Source organism: Strix aluco, chromosome 11 (assembly GCF_031877795.1).
Source record: "Strix aluco isolate bStrAlu1 chromosome 11, bStrAlu1.hap1, whole genome shotgun sequence".
Taxonomy (NCBI): domain Eukaryota; kingdom Metazoa; phylum Chordata; class Aves; order Strigiformes; family Strigidae; genus Strix; species Strix aluco.
In genome coordinates, this window is record NC_133941.1 from 21,589,634 (window position 1) to 21,607,294 (window position 17,661).

Consider the following 17,661-nt stretch of genomic DNA (forward strand, 5'->3'; position numbering starts at 1 on the left):
GTGAGCTCTGCGAGGGCGGCCTCGGCCCCACGGGGTGAGCGGTGCTGGGCGGGGGCACTTCTGTCCACCTCTGGTGCAAGAGGTTCCCGGCGCAGCTGTACAGGCTGGTTCTTCACAAACGCCTGAACTTGTCGGGAACCCCCCCAAATGCCAGCCCAGCCCCTTCTACAGGGTGACAGTTCTAAAGGCGCCGGGTTTCCCCCCAGGGAGAACACGACAGGAACAGCCCTTTGCTTCTGCCTCCAGCTCCCGGAGAACAGACACTGAGTTCCTCTCTCTCCCGAGCAATACAGAAGAGTACGGACACGCCTCTGATTTAAGAGCACTTTATTGTTCTTTAAGGCTACTTTTAAGTACAAAAAAAAAAAAAAGATGGCCTGCCAAACCTTTTTTTTTTCCAGGTGAAACAAGGCCACAAAAGAATGGTATATTACAGATTTACAAACACAGAGAGAATCTTTCAAACTGAACTGTAGATAACCTGGCTCTGTGAAGAAACTTCACCACGTCTCGTGATGGTGAGTTCAGTTTAGTTTCCTTCCACCTCCCCCCAACCCTTTGGCTTTCATGACATTATTGTGTCTAACATATGTTTTACTGGACATATCACATTAAATCTTTATTGCCCTCAAATCCATTTACCTATCTCAGATAAGTAAATGTAACCTTGTAAAACAGCTATTATTGAAAATATTAGCTTTAAAAACATTATCTTATTTGTGTTTACAAAGAAATATAGGAGTCACATTTTCCACAGAGTCCATCTACAGTATTAGTATTTTACTGTTATAACGCTCAGTAGCCTGTAGCAATAACAAACTAGTGGCTATTAATGCTAATGCAGTGTTCTCATAGAATAACTGTGTTCCTGCACTTTTACTGTATTACAGACAAATCTACAACAAAAAAAAAGATCAACTTTTTTCTCCAAACAAAAAAAATGAATGATTACAATAAAGGAAAGGGAAAAATTAAATAGCTACATATCATTAACAAATTAATTGTTCCTCAAAAAATACCTACAAATTTCTCTGTACATTCTTTACGCACAGCGTAACGATGGTCTTAAAGTTACCTATATAAAAAAGTGTTCTTTTAACAATCTTCCTACAGAGAGTAGGGTACTGAATGCCAAAGCGAGTAAGCGTTGACTACCCAGTAAGATGGTAGTGAAATGTGTAAAACTGGGGGCTTAGGTGTTGGTTTTTTTAAATTTTTTAAAGAAAATTGAGCAGCCACCTTCTCAACAAGAGTAAGAGCCAATCTCCCGATCTCTTTCTACCCTGCACCTTTTCCAAATTAAATAGCTTAACTTTAAAAAAAAAAAAAAAAAAACAAAAAACAAAAAACCAAAAAAAACCCAAACATAAAATAAAAGCCACAATGGACCCAATACTGTAACATAGTCCATAATACATCACGTGTAGTTCATCTTCCAACTAGTTCTACCTTTCTACACTGAACCAATCATTTCAGGTAACCCAGTATAAAAAAAAGCCCTAGTTGCAACTGTACTGGGAAGATGGAATGTATGGGGGAGAGCAGTTACACTTAACAAGAAGAAGAGAAGCTCGTAGTACTAGCACAGCTGTGGTTTCATGCCTGCCTCTATTGCCTAATTTCTAGTTAGTAGCTATTAATATAGCAAATGATAATAAATGCAGTAATACCTGTATAAAGTTTTCTAATGGAGGAATGTATGCTGCAACTTGGCATAGGTTTATGAATAAGCTTAAAAAAATTAAAGATCATATTTCACAAACTGTAACAATCTGTTGTCCAGCCAAGATACGTAACGGTAGCAGTTCCTGCAGCTAGTTAAAGGTGGATTACACAGACTTAGTTTTAGGAAGCAAATTCCTGTTAAGCAGACAGTGCTGCAGACAGAAACAATTACTCAGTCATGCGCAAAGCTATAGCATCCTGTACCACGCATCGTGTGTCTCTAAACTGCGTCACTTGAGGCCTGTCCTGAGGCTGTCCTCTTTTGCTGGCTGCTACTAAAGTGAATATCAAATACAAATATCATAGAGTACAACTGTACCAGCAGTAAGTATATCTAGGATTGTTACTGACAAAAATAAACTAACTTTGAAGAAAAGCTAATAAGTATTATGATTCTTACTGTCTATACATTAATAGATACCAGCTATTTTTCATAAAACATGCATCGTTAAGCACTATTGAACCCTCCAACCTCAGCTCTATTCTAACAAACTGCAGTGTTTAGGAAAAAATGCCCGTGTTCTGTAAATTATGCAGTCCAGTTGCAAGCACTAAGCACCTGAAATCTAAAGAGAGAAAGACCTATAACCTGTATGAGACTTCCCCTTCCAAAGCTGTTTTGCCTTAAGAAAAATCAAACTGATAGAAATGTCATCCTTAAACCCTTTTTTCAGCAGTTTGCCCTCAAAATATTAGCATCTTCCGGAAAGTTGCTATGCAACTTCAGTCCTCCTCCAATAGTGCAAATCATACATGACAGTTCTTTTCAAGTATATACATACAAAATTACTTCACAGAGGGAAAAAAAAAAAAAAAAAAAAAAGCAATGTAAGCAAACCAGACAAATTCTAGTCTCAAGAAGCTAGTAAAAGCAAAAAGCATTTGGGTCAACCAACTACGTGTAATGGCTTTTGTGGATTAGCGTGCATTATTTTTTTTAAGGGGCAGCAGATTTGCATCAGAGGTTTCTTTGGTAATTGAGGCAGGAAAAAAGGATGCTACATCGTATGAATCTTTATGAAATAGTTCCTGCTATCGTCTTTAAGGGCACCCTTTTACAAATAAAAAGTGAGTACACAAAAACATGTGTTGAAAACTAACCTCCCCTCCCCCAACACTATTTTAAGCACTGTTCAAAGCTCAGTCAAACCATGCAAATTCACAAACGCAACGGTCCTCTCTTCATGAGACCACAGAGGGCGAGTGATTATGATTGACCATGTGAGAGGAAGGGGAAGACTGGCCCCGCCGCGAAGCAGACTCGGGGCTGCTGGAGACTCCGTCCTTCGCGGCTTTAATCTGAAGCCATGTATCCCCGAGTGCTTTGGCAAAGTGGTCATCGACTGATCCCGTGATGGACACCGAGTTTGCCACTGGCTCAGGCTCCTTGTAATTCTTGCCAAGGCTTCGGCGGAAGTGCTCTTCCACCACCGGGTCACAGGCAGTGGTAGCTGCAGGGGGAAAGGAGGCAGAAGATGTGTTACGTCAGCGCGGAGTCCTGGCACCAAGCACTGGATTCACAACCCCTATCTCCCCCCCGCTCCCCTTTCCTATCCATCTCAGCAAAGCAGGAATTCTTTACATCCTTCTAGAACTGCTAGTGGGGAAGATGATGGGAGCAGTTAAGATGAAAAGAAAGTAATAGATGGAGTTAAATATTTTTGCATTTCTGTGACCTGCAACAGGGAGGCATTTTATACATCATTATCGTTCTCCCTCAGGCTACAGCTCCAGCTCTGACTCTGTGGAAACCCTCTCCCAGAACAATCACACAGAACTATTTAGGCTTAGACAGAATTAAAGAGGGAAACGATTCTTTAAAATCAGCTCCCAAGCCTGCTGCTACCAGGTGTGAGGAGACCTCATTCTAAATTACAGCATGCCAAAAGCTGATTTCAGGGCTTCATCCTACTTCACATGTGCTAGGAGCCAGTCAGAAAACTCAATGAATCATTACCTCTGCATTAGGTACTACAAGCATTAAAATGGTGTAACGCTACTACAAGAGGAATGAAGAACCTTAAAAGACTGGGTTTGAGCAATACTGGTAGTAATTCCTCAGACCAAATACGAGAGTTGCAGTTTTACAATTTAGAAACAATACATGTGTGTCTAAACGAAACAAATTTTGCAAAAAACCCTCAAAACTGTGGGATCCGTGACATTGTCCTTCATGCTACAGAAAGGCTTGATTGAGCCTAAAGTAAATGTGAGCGTCACACACAAAGTGACAAGAGATAAATCTTTTCAAATACGTTTACCACGATTCCAAAGCCTGTGTAAATAGAGCCGGGGTCTCAATGAAGCAGCTCGCCTTAGACAAGCAACTGCAGTTTTCTAGAAAACTTGTAACATCTTAGATCCCTAACTACTGATTTCTCTGAGTGTAATATATCCTCCAAGGTCTTGCTTCAGCTGCTAATTCTAGTTTTCAACAATACTACTATGGACTTTTAGGTTCCTGCCTAGGTCACAGTGGTGGTGTTACACTGACACGTCTGGCTGATGAAGCCTCGCTGCCCTGAGCTTTTGGAAATGCTGTGTGTTAGAGCTACGCATCAGCAGGTATGTGACTTGAAAAGAAAGGGTTGTGTTTTCCCCTGGTTGCACAGAGGGAAAGTGAAGAGAAACATCCCAAGGCTCCCCAGCCAGTACTGCATGAAAAGATTTCATGGAAAGTACTAATCGCACAGAAGGTAGAAAGCTAAAGCTCCCTGCTTGGGTTGCTATAGCAACAGGCAGCCAAAGCTTTTTGTGTTACTCTCCACCTTTCTCTGCGTGGATATGTACTTTGGAAGAGTATTTGTATCTGCAGGAAGAGATTTTTGTGACTGCAGCTGAATCATAAAAGTCTACTGGCTACTGTAAGACTGGGGAAACTACAGCTCCTAAAATAAGAGCATGGTTGGATCTGCTGGCCCTGTCTGCTGTTTGTCAGTTAGACTAAAATAAACATGATGACTTACTCGTCTGTGTGGGGTGTTTGTTTTTTTTTTTAAAGAAGCTTTTCAAAACAAGAAAAAAGAACGTCTCTCTCTCCCTAATTCTGAGCTGGTACTTTCTACTGTGGCATAGGATTGATGGTTAGAACCACCGCAGAGGGGACCCGTGCTAGCGTGTCTCTGGGTGCACAGGATACAAAGAGGTGTCGATTGTTTCACCACTCCTGTTCATGCATCGGTGCCTACACAGTGAAGGTTAGCGAGATGGGTTTGTTCTCCTCAGGTTCTAATCGGGCAGTTCAGAGTGCGGGCATGTAACTTACTGCTGGAGGGTCTTCTGTAGGCAGGCACGGCTGAACCGCAGCCGCTGTGAGCGATGGGGCAGTGAGAGAGGTTGCAGTTCCGGTTGTTGGCAGAAGCGCAGGTGATTACGGATGGACGGTTCTAATGCGCAAGAGAAGAGACAACTGTCACTCACCACGGCCACCAGGCAAAGCCCCGCTCGCAGAGCTTCCCTGCAGCATCACTTGAGATGGACAAACACTGAACCGAATCCCACAGTGAAATAACCCGTGAGCTATCCAATCCAGTAAGGCATATTAAACCCCAAAATGTTCAGCTATTATTTCTTTGTCTTGATTAAAAAAACCCCCACATTGCATTTCCATAATGCTTCTTAGTTATTTAAAGTGGCAAGCAGCCATATGGAAAAAGAGCAGTATAAAAGCAAATCATTAAAACCATTAAAGTGATTTTACAGTGACTGTTTCAACTTCGCAGACATTACATATGCAGAACTAAATGTCAACACATTAAATACTTGTTTCGTTCTACGGCCACATGTCCTTGTGATTCCAGGACTCAGAAGGGCTTTACGAATTTTACAGGTATTTGTCTTCTTAGTGCTAATCAAGTTTTAATGTTATCCTTTTTCATTCCGAAGTTCAGTTCTCCTAGCCTGACTAATTCTGTACTTCAGCCACACAACAATTAGCCCATAAGATGTAAAATCTGAAGAGCTCCTGAGCCAGTCCTGACCGCAAGTACCTTCCTGTGGTAATGAATCTGCCTTTCTACCACTACTTAATAAACATCATCCTTTTTCTCAACACCTGCAAATTCCCCAAAACGTCTATTCACATAATCTTAATTCCACAATGTCTACTTTGTACAACATAAAATACTCTTCTTATAGTTGTTTACTATGTAAATGTTACATTGAAACAAGGCCTTAGGAAAAGCAATGTCCTGGTTTCTCCAGGTGGCTGAAGGGAAATAACAGCTATTGGAGTATTTTCGCTTTGCATCTTTGGTATATTTTAAGATGCAAGGAGTCCACTTTGCTATGCTCAATATAAGTTAATTGTTAAGTGTCCAAAAGATTAACAGAACTGATATAATTAACACAGTTTTAATTTCTTGTGCAGCAAACCCACAAAAATCACTACCACCACCATACAAAGTCAGTGAGGAAGGAAAGAGTTTTCACTGTTTAGTGGTGCTTCAGTCTAAACAGAGTAAAGACCAAAGCAAAAGAGATGAGCTTTCAAGGGGAGGTTTAACACTATTTGTCTAGACACAATGGAAATGATGCCATTTACATCTTACTGCACTGACAGCAAAGTAAAAAAAGTAAAGAAAAAAGATAATTATTTGGTTTTTCTGTAAGCAGTTCACAGGTGGAAGTATTTATTTCCTTTTTTATAGGGGCCAAGATTTTGTGCATCTACGAAGCAGTTTTTGAGAAGTGTGTATGCGCTCTCTCTGCAGGAGAGTATTGTAGGTGTGCAAGAGGCGGGAAGTAGAGAGAGAGACGGGTAATAAAAAAGCTTGTCTCAAGAATGCACGTACCAACACCACACCGGATCTGAGAGGCAGGATAAGGCATCTTACAGATCCCCTGGCGTGGTTCTGTGTGCACAGGTGCACTGAGCAGACTACTCATATTAATATCAAAATATTGAGATAAGCTGAGAATTTAGTAACAGCGACCACAGCAGCTTAATAACCCTAGGCTGCCTAAAACTAGAAGCTGTTTTTTCCCACCTCTTTTTTAGAAACAGAGTAAGTTGAAATCCCATTCAACATGTCAAGGTTAAAAAAAAAAAACCCACCCAAACCACAAATCATCAAACTAGGGTTTCTTATTTTCAATGCACTTTTTATTTTGTACGATTTCTACTCTGTGCTCGTAGCAAGGTCTTACCTCAACATCCTATTTTCCCAAGAAAATAGATTAAAATCTAGCTCAAAATGTCAAAGATAACAAAAGAGAGAGGAATCTGGTAACGGGCCACAGGAATCAGCCCAAGTCAAACACGCCAAACCAGCAGAGTGTCAGTGGTGGCGGCTGCTAAGCGGAGACGCAGCGGCAATACTATCAAAGGGCACCAGTGTCGTCAGTGGAAGCCCGTCCCTTCCTCCTCTGTCATCACCAAACGCCGAGAGCAAAGAGCCGCCATTCTGCACAGAACAATAACTCTGCAATCTGTGTGCCAAATGATGCAAGATATCAGCAACACTCGTGTAAAGCTAGGCGCTTTGGCACAACAAAATGTAAAAGACTAGCGCACATAGCCAACCACCGTGAAAATCTACACAGCAGATGTAAAGTATGCGGCTCCAGTGAAAGGAAGCTTTCATAAATTGCACATGAAAAATCCCAACCTCTGACAGATCAGCCACTCAAAGCGTTCACCCTTTGCAGGGCACCACAGCAGAGGAGGAAGGAAGGAAGGACGGACGGACAGACGGAAGAGCTTGGGTACAGGGGCCAGTTTAATTTCACAACACTGCAGCTGATCACAGCTCAGTTATCTTGCTTTGTCCCGCCACTTGTGAGAGCAATAAAAGCGAGTCTGACATATAAGAAAACTGTGATTGTGTAACGTGCACAGAGATGCCTCATCTTCAGCAGTTCTGAAGGAAAACAAATACTATGTACAAGATGGCCAGGCAAAATCCCAACAACCAGCCAAAACCAAACCAAATCTAACCGAACCACTCCAGCATATGGGAATAAAGTGTAAACCAACCAAGAATCATTAGTGTGCTTTAGGAAAAGTCATTATGAAAGAGTGATACAACATCGCTCTGAACAATGCAATGAATGCTCTGGCTGGCTAAAACAACTAAGGTCATTCCAGCTTCTTTCACCTGGAAAATTCAGTGCAAAGTTCTCCTTTATGCCCTTTCTCTCTTGCACCTCTTCTTCAGCAGTCCTGGGAGGAGAGAGCTGGGCCGGAGGGGAGGGAACACGCACTGCCTGCCAAGGGCAGCACAGGCAAATACCCTCCTTACCTGGAAACTGCATCAGTTACTGCCTAGCAGGTACTGGAGCTTTGCTCAACCACAGACTTTGCATGCCCAGCTAGAACACATGCATTCACAAGCTTAGCAAAGCATCAGAAACAGCGGGAAGGCCAAGAAATCTGGGACAGATATATTTAAACATCAGTGATTTATTCACGTTAAACACAATGAGCTGTGACATTCCTTGTGCATTTTTAAAATACATTTTGCCTGAGGAATAGTATTGCCTACCTATTGCGACTCACAATACGTTCTGCTTACATCTGGGAAGTCCTCATTGTGTCTACAGCAAGGATTCCTACAACCACCCAGAGTTTCTTGTCAGCCTAGAAGCCAGTACCTGCTGCCGTTCCACAGAAGTCAGTGTAGGTGCGATGCCAACTGTTCGGGTTGCATCCATGCTGTTTTTGGTCAGTGCTAGAGGTTGATCCATGGTCAAGCTTGGGATTGAGGCATACATGTGATTGGCATGAAGGCTCATTGTCGGGGCAGCAGCCCTCTCTATTGGGCTGCGACTCCTCTCTCTGTGCTCCTTCCGATAATCTCCATTGGCAGTCTTGTTTCTAACACGTGAAAGAAAAAAAGGTCAAAGGACTTACTATTGTTGCAAGCTATAATAAGATACGCAACTTTAAATCCCTTCAAGAAACATGAGGCAATACATTTTGTTTGGTTTCTGAGGAGGGATATAGAACCCCTCAGTGAAGTATCCCTGGTCTATCCAGCCACCTCCCTGCAAAGAGAGGCCAATGATTTACATTTGCAAGCTCTGGCAACCAACACTTCTCTTCAGCCTAGAATTTCTTCAGATACTTACCTAAACGCACCGAGTTAAAGTAACAGCTGATCATGCTTTGTTAAGATAGACATCTCCTCATTGAACATACTATTAATCCCACTCTGTCTCCTAACACTGCAAGATTCTCTAAGCATTGCTGAAGCCCAAGGAGAGTTTATTTTACTCAGAAGATGTGGTTGATATCAGCAAAATGCAGTGAGTCAAGGCAGAAAGGAAAATTTTCAATCAGAAAATGAAGGAAAAGCAAACTACACTGCACATCTCAGAATCATTTAATTACAACTCTTCTTTAGAAAGAGTAATTTCAAACTACTAATGAACAGTAAATCTCAGTAGATGTACTCACATCATTAGCCAATCATTCACTGCAATTAAAATAATATTGATTTTGTACTTATGTGTAAGACCTTTCAGTTTTCACACAGCAATATAATCATCATTAAAGGCAAACCAGGTAATCGAAGGAAAGGTACTTCACTCATACTGGTGAAGGCAGTCGTTCCTAACCACTACCAAGGTAAGCGTGGGCACGATTGGAAGTCTGGAACACAGCGGTACGCTAAGAGTTAACACGCTGCAATGCCTACTGCCTCAGCCTGGACAGCAAACTCCTCTGTCACCTAGGAAAGCACTAGAGGAGAAAGCTGGTTCTCTGGAAAATACATTCTGTCTTCAGAGAGCCCTTGAAGTAATAGTGAAGTGTCCTGTATGTCCCTGTGTATTAAGTGGGCAAACTCCATTTACAAGGGGTCTTTCCCCCCACTTTTTAAAACACATCATAGCAAATTAATATGCAGGAGCAATCTTTAAAAATGCTCTGATTAATATTAGGCAGAGACAGAATAGAAAAATGTTTTCTGCAATACTAGAAATTAAGGTGTACGAATAGTATTCAATATTGAAATAAGTTACAATTCCAAGAAGCTAGTGCCTATTTCAATGCCTGATAAAGCCTTTCGAAAAGGAATGCTAACAGCTGAGGGGACAAAAAAAAAAAGTCCTGCCAACAGAAGAAAAGAAGGAACACCAAAGCTTATCAACAAAAATGCTGCAGAAAAAACTCGCAGGTTTCAAGTTCGCCCAGCGCCCTGACCCGGCGTGGCCACACAGTCTCTGGCTGCCACGGGGGTGCCTCAGGGAGAGCCCCGAACACCAAAACGCAGTGTGGGATGCTCTGCTGTCACCCTGCCCTGGGTGTCGGGTGGTCACTGTGCTGCACAGCATTTGTTTAAGTGCCTTTTGAGACCATGGATGCTTTTAGCCTCCACAACATCCTGTGGCAACAGACTGCATGGTTTAAACTACAAGCTTTGTTAAGTACCTTTTCTTCACCGTCTTTTTGCTTCTTTTTGACCTAAAATCTAATGGCTTGGTCTGTTCTTACCCTCCCAGTTCTTGCATTAGGAGAGAGACAAGGCCATCGCTCCCTGATTATCATCCTCACGCCACTCCTGAGTTCATCCCTCTGTTCAACAACCTTTTTTCTCCAGGGTACTACTTTCTTCAAATCAAAACTGCTCCCATATCTGTGTCATCCTTGTGTAAGAGAGCTAGAAAAGCCGTAATCTTTCTCGAGATGAGGGTGCAGACCTCTGCTGTATTCAGGGACAGGACCTTTGCTGAACTCATCACAAGTCTTCAGTGCTATTCTTCAGCTTGCTCGAGAGTCACTTGGTTGGACAGAAATCTGCTATTGCTGCCTGAATCAAAACTCAATTCATTTATCATGGTAGAAGTCAGGGTTAATATGATACCAGGCAACCAGTGACTTGAGAACCTCAGGACACAGCTTTATTCTCTATGCCAAATTCCCCTGACATGCTTAGGAGGGAACAGCCAACAGAATAACAATACAATTTGCAACCGTTCAGATCCCCCCCGCTCCGCCCCCCCGCCTATCGCTTGTCCCTTTTCACTAATTACAAATTAGTAGTTGCAGATTAGCAGAATCGACCATAAAATCTAACCTTTAAGGCTTCACAGCTGGTGCTCAAGATGTTCTCTGAAAATCATGTGTCTCTTGAATCCTTCTTTATAGGCCAGATTTAGACACAATAAAGCCGCACACAAACCACCAGGAAATACATTCTCACAGTGCTACATTTCCATCTTTTGCCAGCTTTGGTACCATTTCAATTCACAAGACTACTTTGCAGTATCAGCGTTCAGAAGAAAGAAGTTTAGAATTGCATTGCTCTGAGCTAAGGACTGATGCAAATGTGTGACTTAATGGCAGCACAACAGACTCTATATTTAAAGTACAGTAGCCTCATCTTGAATTACAGTACTGAAACAGCTACTGACCACAACAGACTAATCCTGCACCGCCCCTTAGGAAGGAAGCATGGAACTTCATAAATAGTGTGCCTTTGCAGACTGGTTTGGTACCTGGACAACAGCCATGAGATAGCCTGGGAAATAATGCATGAAAAGACGTGGCTAAAATCATTGTTCAAGCGATAAAGGCAATGCTGTGCAGAGATGGCTCATTCGTCTTGCTGCAATGCAGTATCTTTCGTGGCTGCAAGCCAAAATCTTACTTTTCAACTAAATATTATCTGGTCTACTACAATTTAAACAACCGTTTGGAGGCTGCAAAACCACGGCTCCAGTAGATTCCTACTTTTCACTGCCTCAAAGAGAAAAAAAAAAAATCCCTGTTCAGAATGATTATATTTTGTTTTAATAAGCACAAGCTGATTTTCAAAGGAAAAACTTTTTTCCTCCACCAAAAATACTTGTAAAATGAAACAAAAAAATGTGGCTACACCAGTTGTTTGGGTTTTTTTTCTTAGAACTGGGATTTCAACAACTTAGTGCATTTACAGCAGGGGGGTGGGGGGGGCAGGGCTGTCAAGTGACCAGTGGTGAACAAACCTACTGAAATTCCCAGGCAAAAGAAATTTTCCATTTTACACAACAGCACCTATTTCACTCATCCTTACTTTAAACAAAAAGTCGCAGGCCTAAATAGTGGTGAACAGGTAGTTCTGCTGCCAAAAAAAAGAACAACCCACCAACCCACCCCAAAAAAACCCAGCAAAACTTTTCTGCAAAGATTTTTGGAAGAAGGGACCAAGAAACTGGGAAATGGGATCTGTCTGGGGCCAGGAAGCACAGCACAGTAGGCAGACCTTCCCTAAAGATACCTAAAATTATTGAGTTATCTCAGTAATCTCAGCAGACCACACCCTAGTCCTTTCTGTGGGCAAATAATTCCCTCTTCCTAAATTAGAACAACTCCTCTTCCGGGCAGGGAACAGTTTATACTCCACTCCTTAGAAGTCCTCTTCTCAATTCATCTACCTTCAACTATATAGACTTGGCAAAAAAATGAAGAATACCTGAAACTTCTGCTTCCACATGACATGCTATTTTTTCTGAGCCCAGCTGAAAATTTTACAGCACCGTGTAGAATTGTAACATGATAGCTCTGCCCTTGCGAAAATACACCAGCACTTCTGAGTCCCTCCTATTTAATATAAATAGCAAATCCTACAGATAGCTGACTCCACTTGTAAAGCAATTGTGCATCAAATTATTTACAGAGTATTCATCAATTTCACATTATTAAATAATTTTAGTTTAAAATGTAAGTTTAAAATAGTTTTCTATTAGAAATTGAGAGTTTGTTACAATTTTATTATTATTATTATTGAAAGAAGTCATTCTTGTTTCAATATTAGATGCTCTGTCTGAAGGGGCAATCAAAATTACATGTGTTTGAAGATAATTATATTTCACTAAAGTCAATTAGCTTAAAAATTCCACATGCCCTGAACAAGTACAGAGATGCATCTCTTAGTTCAAACGTAAGGGCAGCAAATTACAAAGAAGGATTTCTGACCGTGTTTGAAAAATAACTTAAAAATGTATACTACAAATAAATCCAGCTGTCCAAACAGCTTCACCATCCCCCGACTTCACTTTGTCTTAAAAATCAGCGTATGTAACTCTGGACTCCATCTTCAGTGGTGGAGATGTCAGTGCAACGCCACTGGCTTAAAAACCAGCCAGCAGTGAATGTGGGTGAGAACCTGAGCAAAGAGCAGGCGCTGGGACGCTATTACATCAGCCAGACCCATCACCCTCACTTCCCTTCTAACAGAGGTATTCAAGCTACTTGCAGGTTTATTTTAGCAAAATTATACACGATTCCAACCTTAAATTCATTTCTCCAACACTTGAAAAACAGACATTGTTTTCCATGTTTCTCCCCAGTGAATCATAACCCAGGCTCCAGCACTTACCAAGCGTCATGTGCTCAGATGGATGTCAGACCAAAACCACACACATCCTGACTGTGAGCTGAAAGTCTGCTTCAGTTTGGTTCTAAGTAACGTTTCTTAATTGAAAGCAATGTTTCAGTCCTCCTCAGGAACCAGTTCAAAGGTGGCTAAAATGCATTGTTCTTAATATTTTTTTTTTTGTTGTACAACCTTTAAATGTGGCTGTTCTGTTCACTGGCACAGAGTGGCGGTAATTCACACTCATCCTACAGGAACAGACTAACTCTGCCAGCTGCTTAAGGAAAAGGAAAAAAAAGAGGCCCACCGAAGGGGACAGTTTTGCTTGCACTCACTTCCAGCCTGCAGATCCTTCAGGAACAGATGCCAAAAGTATTACTGTACCTCCAAGTGAAGAAATCACAGACGTTTCACACTCCCTCTGGCAGAAATAGAGCTCTAACTTGAAATGGTTGTACTGTAGGAGTGTGTTTCACTTGCAGAAAGAACAAGTATTCACTTACAGTGCTTTTTAATTATCATGTAAGATGTTTTTCTTTATATATATAAGTTTGCTTAAGAGCAAACTTGCAGTTGTGTAACCTAATTCAAATACAATTTTCATATTTTCAGCATTTCTATAATATTTGTTTTCTAACACCTTTTACTGTATTTATTCACAAACTCGTAAGTCTGAAAGAGGACAGCTGCTTTTGTTAAAGACTACTTAAGGATTTATAATCCACTGATACAAAGTATCTTCTCCACATGGCTGGGGATCATTTCCTGAAAAAGTATCTACTTGCATACCTTAATTCTGTAACTGTGAGGTGGGAAAACAAGAATTTAAGGTGATGTTTCAAAATACAGGGATATATATCCAGAGGGAAAAATCCTAACTATTCCTTGCTCAGAATTTTTTAAGCAATCCAGATTCACTAAAAAACCCCAAACAAAACCTGAGAGTATTAGCAGTTTGCTCTTTGAGTGTCAGCCAATTATCTGAAGTATTCATAACATGAAAAAATACTCCAAACAGCCCAATACACTGTTCAAACCACATCTACTTTGAATGGCTGCCACCTAAATACATAACCCTTTTTCATCCCATTTTATTAGCTTTATGCTTCCCTGTTACTTTGAGTAGCCTTCTCCTTTTATGGCTTTGTACTCCATCCCAAAAAGCTTTCAAGTAGGCAACTTGCACAAGATCATTGTTCTTTTGCAAGAAGCATTTCTGCCCCAGAACCTGGACCTCTGATATGGTTTCCCGAGAAAGATAAACAATGCCGTCTCCCTTTTTGCCTTTGCTGTTACTTAAACATTACTTGTACAGTATATTCCCACCCTGCAGGAAATCTTTTGGGCAAACTAGAGATCGCGTTCGGACCAATGCACAGATAAAGCTGACGAGTGATCTGCCACAAGCGCCCGTCGGGAAGCAGCGCTCCGGCAGCTACGCCTCCCGCAGTGGTTCTGGAGGGCTCCAGAGCAGCAGTTAGCTAGCCAGCTGGCTACCAGGGGGTTCTTTAACCGAGGTCTGTAGCTGGCAAATCCTCCATTTATTCCCCCATTCAAGAGCAGTTAACAAGGAAAGAAGCAGGTGGCTAAGTCTTCACTTTCTGCCTCAGGCTAGAAACAACTCAGCAAAGGCACCCAGGATTTTAAGCACTGCCTCAGAGCTTCTCCAGCCACCAATAATTAAACTTAACTCTTCCCAGAAAAGGGCTTTTGTTCCTTTGAATTTTTCAGTTTGAGCAGCAGGCCCAGTTTGGAGAATTAAGCATCATATTTACACAAATTCTTTCAGAGTCAGAAGCAGGCATGCACCAACTGTACCTATTTTTCCCTGCTCTCTCCACTTCTCTCTAACCAGAATTCTACAGTTCCTTCCCTTAGAAAATTTCAATTCACAATTTTTTTTTTTTTTTTTTTGCTTGGTGCTACAGCCAGTGGAAAGACCTTTGAGATGAGAAGTCAAAATAAAACCATTGAAAACACACTAACAAGAACTAGGATAATCTCACATATAAACAAACATAGGTCAGACTTTCTATATTTATCCTCACCAAAACAAGATTTTCAGAGATAAAATCTTGGACAGATAGTTACTTGCGAATGTAATCACCCAGGAGAACAGATTTCACAGTAAAAGAAATAAATTAATAATGAGCGGTGAAATGTATAAAGGAGTGTCCCATTACTGCCTGCCTGCACCAAGCAAAACTACTCTGATACAGAAGAGCTTCCCTTCCTGAAGGCTTAATATTCACAAGTATGAAAGAATGCAAGGGAACCGCATGATGTAAGACCTTAGTCAAAAGCCAAACCCACAAAACTGAAATCTAAATCTAATGTACAGTAAAATCAATTAACACAATCTCAGATCCTACTTATTTTTCTCACAGGAATATTTTTTTAATGTTTGGCCATCTTTGCTCCAACATAGGATTGTTTTAAGAGGTAGCACTGGTTGCTTTATAACAGCAATCACTCATTCCATCTGTAAGTAAAACTCTGGGATTTTTAAAATGAAAATTTATGTCACTGCTGGAACACATGCGTACATATACAATCCAGAAATGATAACAAAGTTACCTTACTGCAATGGGTACAGACTGCAAGTTACCTGTAAAAAATCAAAACCTGTAATTCAACTTTAAAAATTAAAAAAATAAAAATGACCCCAGAACCTCTGCTCACCCACTAATTTCTCTGCTTTGCACTTCTACTGCCTGCTCGCTCAACTCCAAACCCCCTACATCTAGGTTCTCATTTTGTGTGGTACACCTGATGGCTCATTTTAAAGTACCATAATTTTTTGAAGAGGTTTTATGTGAGGCCATACCTGAGTTGTAAATGACAAAATTTTAACATATAATAAACAACTGGAAAAATTCTGAAATGATAAGTCATCTCATAATTCTGCTGAGGTAACTGTAAATATGAATTAGCCTGTTAGGAAAATTAATTTAAAAAAATAACTGATGGCTCAAAAAGTGGAGCTAGAACAACAGAAAGTTCCAGCATTTCAGTATGACCACAGCAACAAGTGTCTAGGTACAACTGGACATTGCAGCAATTATTATAAGTTTCCTAAAATGCACTACAACTTCTGGAGCATAAAGATAAGCCCATTTCATCTCTCCAATGTTTTGTTTAACTATATCTAGGTGGAAACCCACAGCTGACTACAACTCCCCTCTGCTCTGACTTAGTTTTCAAGGATTGAGGACAAAAAATATCCCGCCTCCTGCCAATCGCGTTAGCCAGAGAAGAAACACTCCGGTCCTCTACCCTGCAAGGCGGCGTCACTGGCCTCCCCGATCTAACTTCTCACGGCCTGTCAGGGGAGCAGCACATTTCTTGGAAAGGAGACAGGAGATTCAGCCACCTCCCCATAACTCTCTCTTCAAAGGACAACAGTAGCTCCCAGTTGCCTTTGAAAAACCTGCACAACACACTAGGAAAATGAGTAAGTGACAAACTATTTCTGCCAACTGTGAAGACCAAAGAGAGAAGGTGTGAACATTTTGGAAGCTGCAAAGGGCTCTGCAGAGGATGCGGTCTGTCTTTAGAAGACACTGCTACTACAGTTACAGAGAGCACTTTTTATGGAAGACAGTTTCAGTAAAACTGCAAAACTCATGACATATCAATGCACCCCAGAAACTCAAGCCTGTGGTTGCCAGTCAGGACCCAGAACTAAGGTTTCCCTTCTAGCTGAAAAGTAAACTACACAGAAGTCAGCATAGTATCTGGGTGCTCGAAGGGCTTGAAGGCACAATAATCTTATTCTGAGAAAGTCAAATGAAGCCGGTGAAATACAGAGCCTGCCAATGTTCACATCTGGAGAGCAAGTCAGGCTACTGCACATATTGGGACGAACAGAACATGATCTAGGAAGGCAAGTCACTGCTGGAATGGAAACTAAAAGTATCCGTGCAGGCGTCTGAACTGTTTCAAGTCCGTAAGGCACTTTGAGTGGCTTGGAGGGGAAAAACATGAGAAGAGCAAATGATAGAAGATGAGGTTAAAGAGACACTCCAAACTTTCCCTAAAATTTCTAATAAGCAGGAAGGAAAATCTGACAGTATAAGGAAGGAGCAAAGAGGCTTCCATGAAAACAGCAAGAAGGTCAGATGGGCTACTGGAAAGATTCAGAGGCAGCTATAAAATGATTAATTTTTACCCAACTGCAATGCCCACCCAAACACCTCTGGCAGACATTTCCTCTTATGTTCTACCAATTCATGTGCAGGGTCACGTGCAGCTTTTATAATTCAGCCATATTAACATCCTTTTGAAGTCAAACTTGGCACACGCACCTAACCTTTTATACTGAGTCACTGGAAAATACTGTAAACACTATTTATGATCACAGAGAGAAAACTATGGGCCAATGTCAGGAGAAAGCTTGCACATAAAATAGACACAGCAGTGGGTCATGTCCTAGTGCAACAAGATTAGCCACATACATGTGTGCTCAATATTGCCAGGGTACATCAGTCTGTTCTGCAGGCTCTGGGAAAACTTGGTCGTGTTGAAACTCAGTGGTGAAACTGTGCAGAACTGTTTAGAGGAAATAAAAAATGGCAGTTACATTTTCCTGTAATATTTTCTGGGTTGTTCCTTACAATATTTTCTACTTTATTAG

General features: G+C 41.3%; 1 protein-coding gene across 7 annotated transcripts in view; it reads right to left on the bottom strand.

The window, feature by feature from the left end:
* Positions 1-312: 312 nt before the first annotated feature.
* Positions 313-17,661, bottom strand: part of VGLL4 (vestigial like family member 4) — a 105,507-nt gene continuing 88,158 nt past the window's right edge. For all 7 annotated transcript variants that reach the window (XM_074836648.1, XM_074836650.1, XM_074836654.1 and 4 more), the window contains 3 exons: positions 8,320-8,542; positions 4,991-5,111; positions 313-3,176 (listed from right to left, as the gene is read on the bottom strand). In XM_074836648.1, coding sequence (XP_074692749.1) covers positions 2,908-3,176; positions 4,991-5,111; positions 8,320-8,542 — 613 coding nt within the window. In that variant the 3' untranslated portion in view covers positions 313-2,907. The remainder of the gene's footprint in view (positions 3,177-4,990; positions 5,112-8,319; positions 8,543-17,661) is intronic.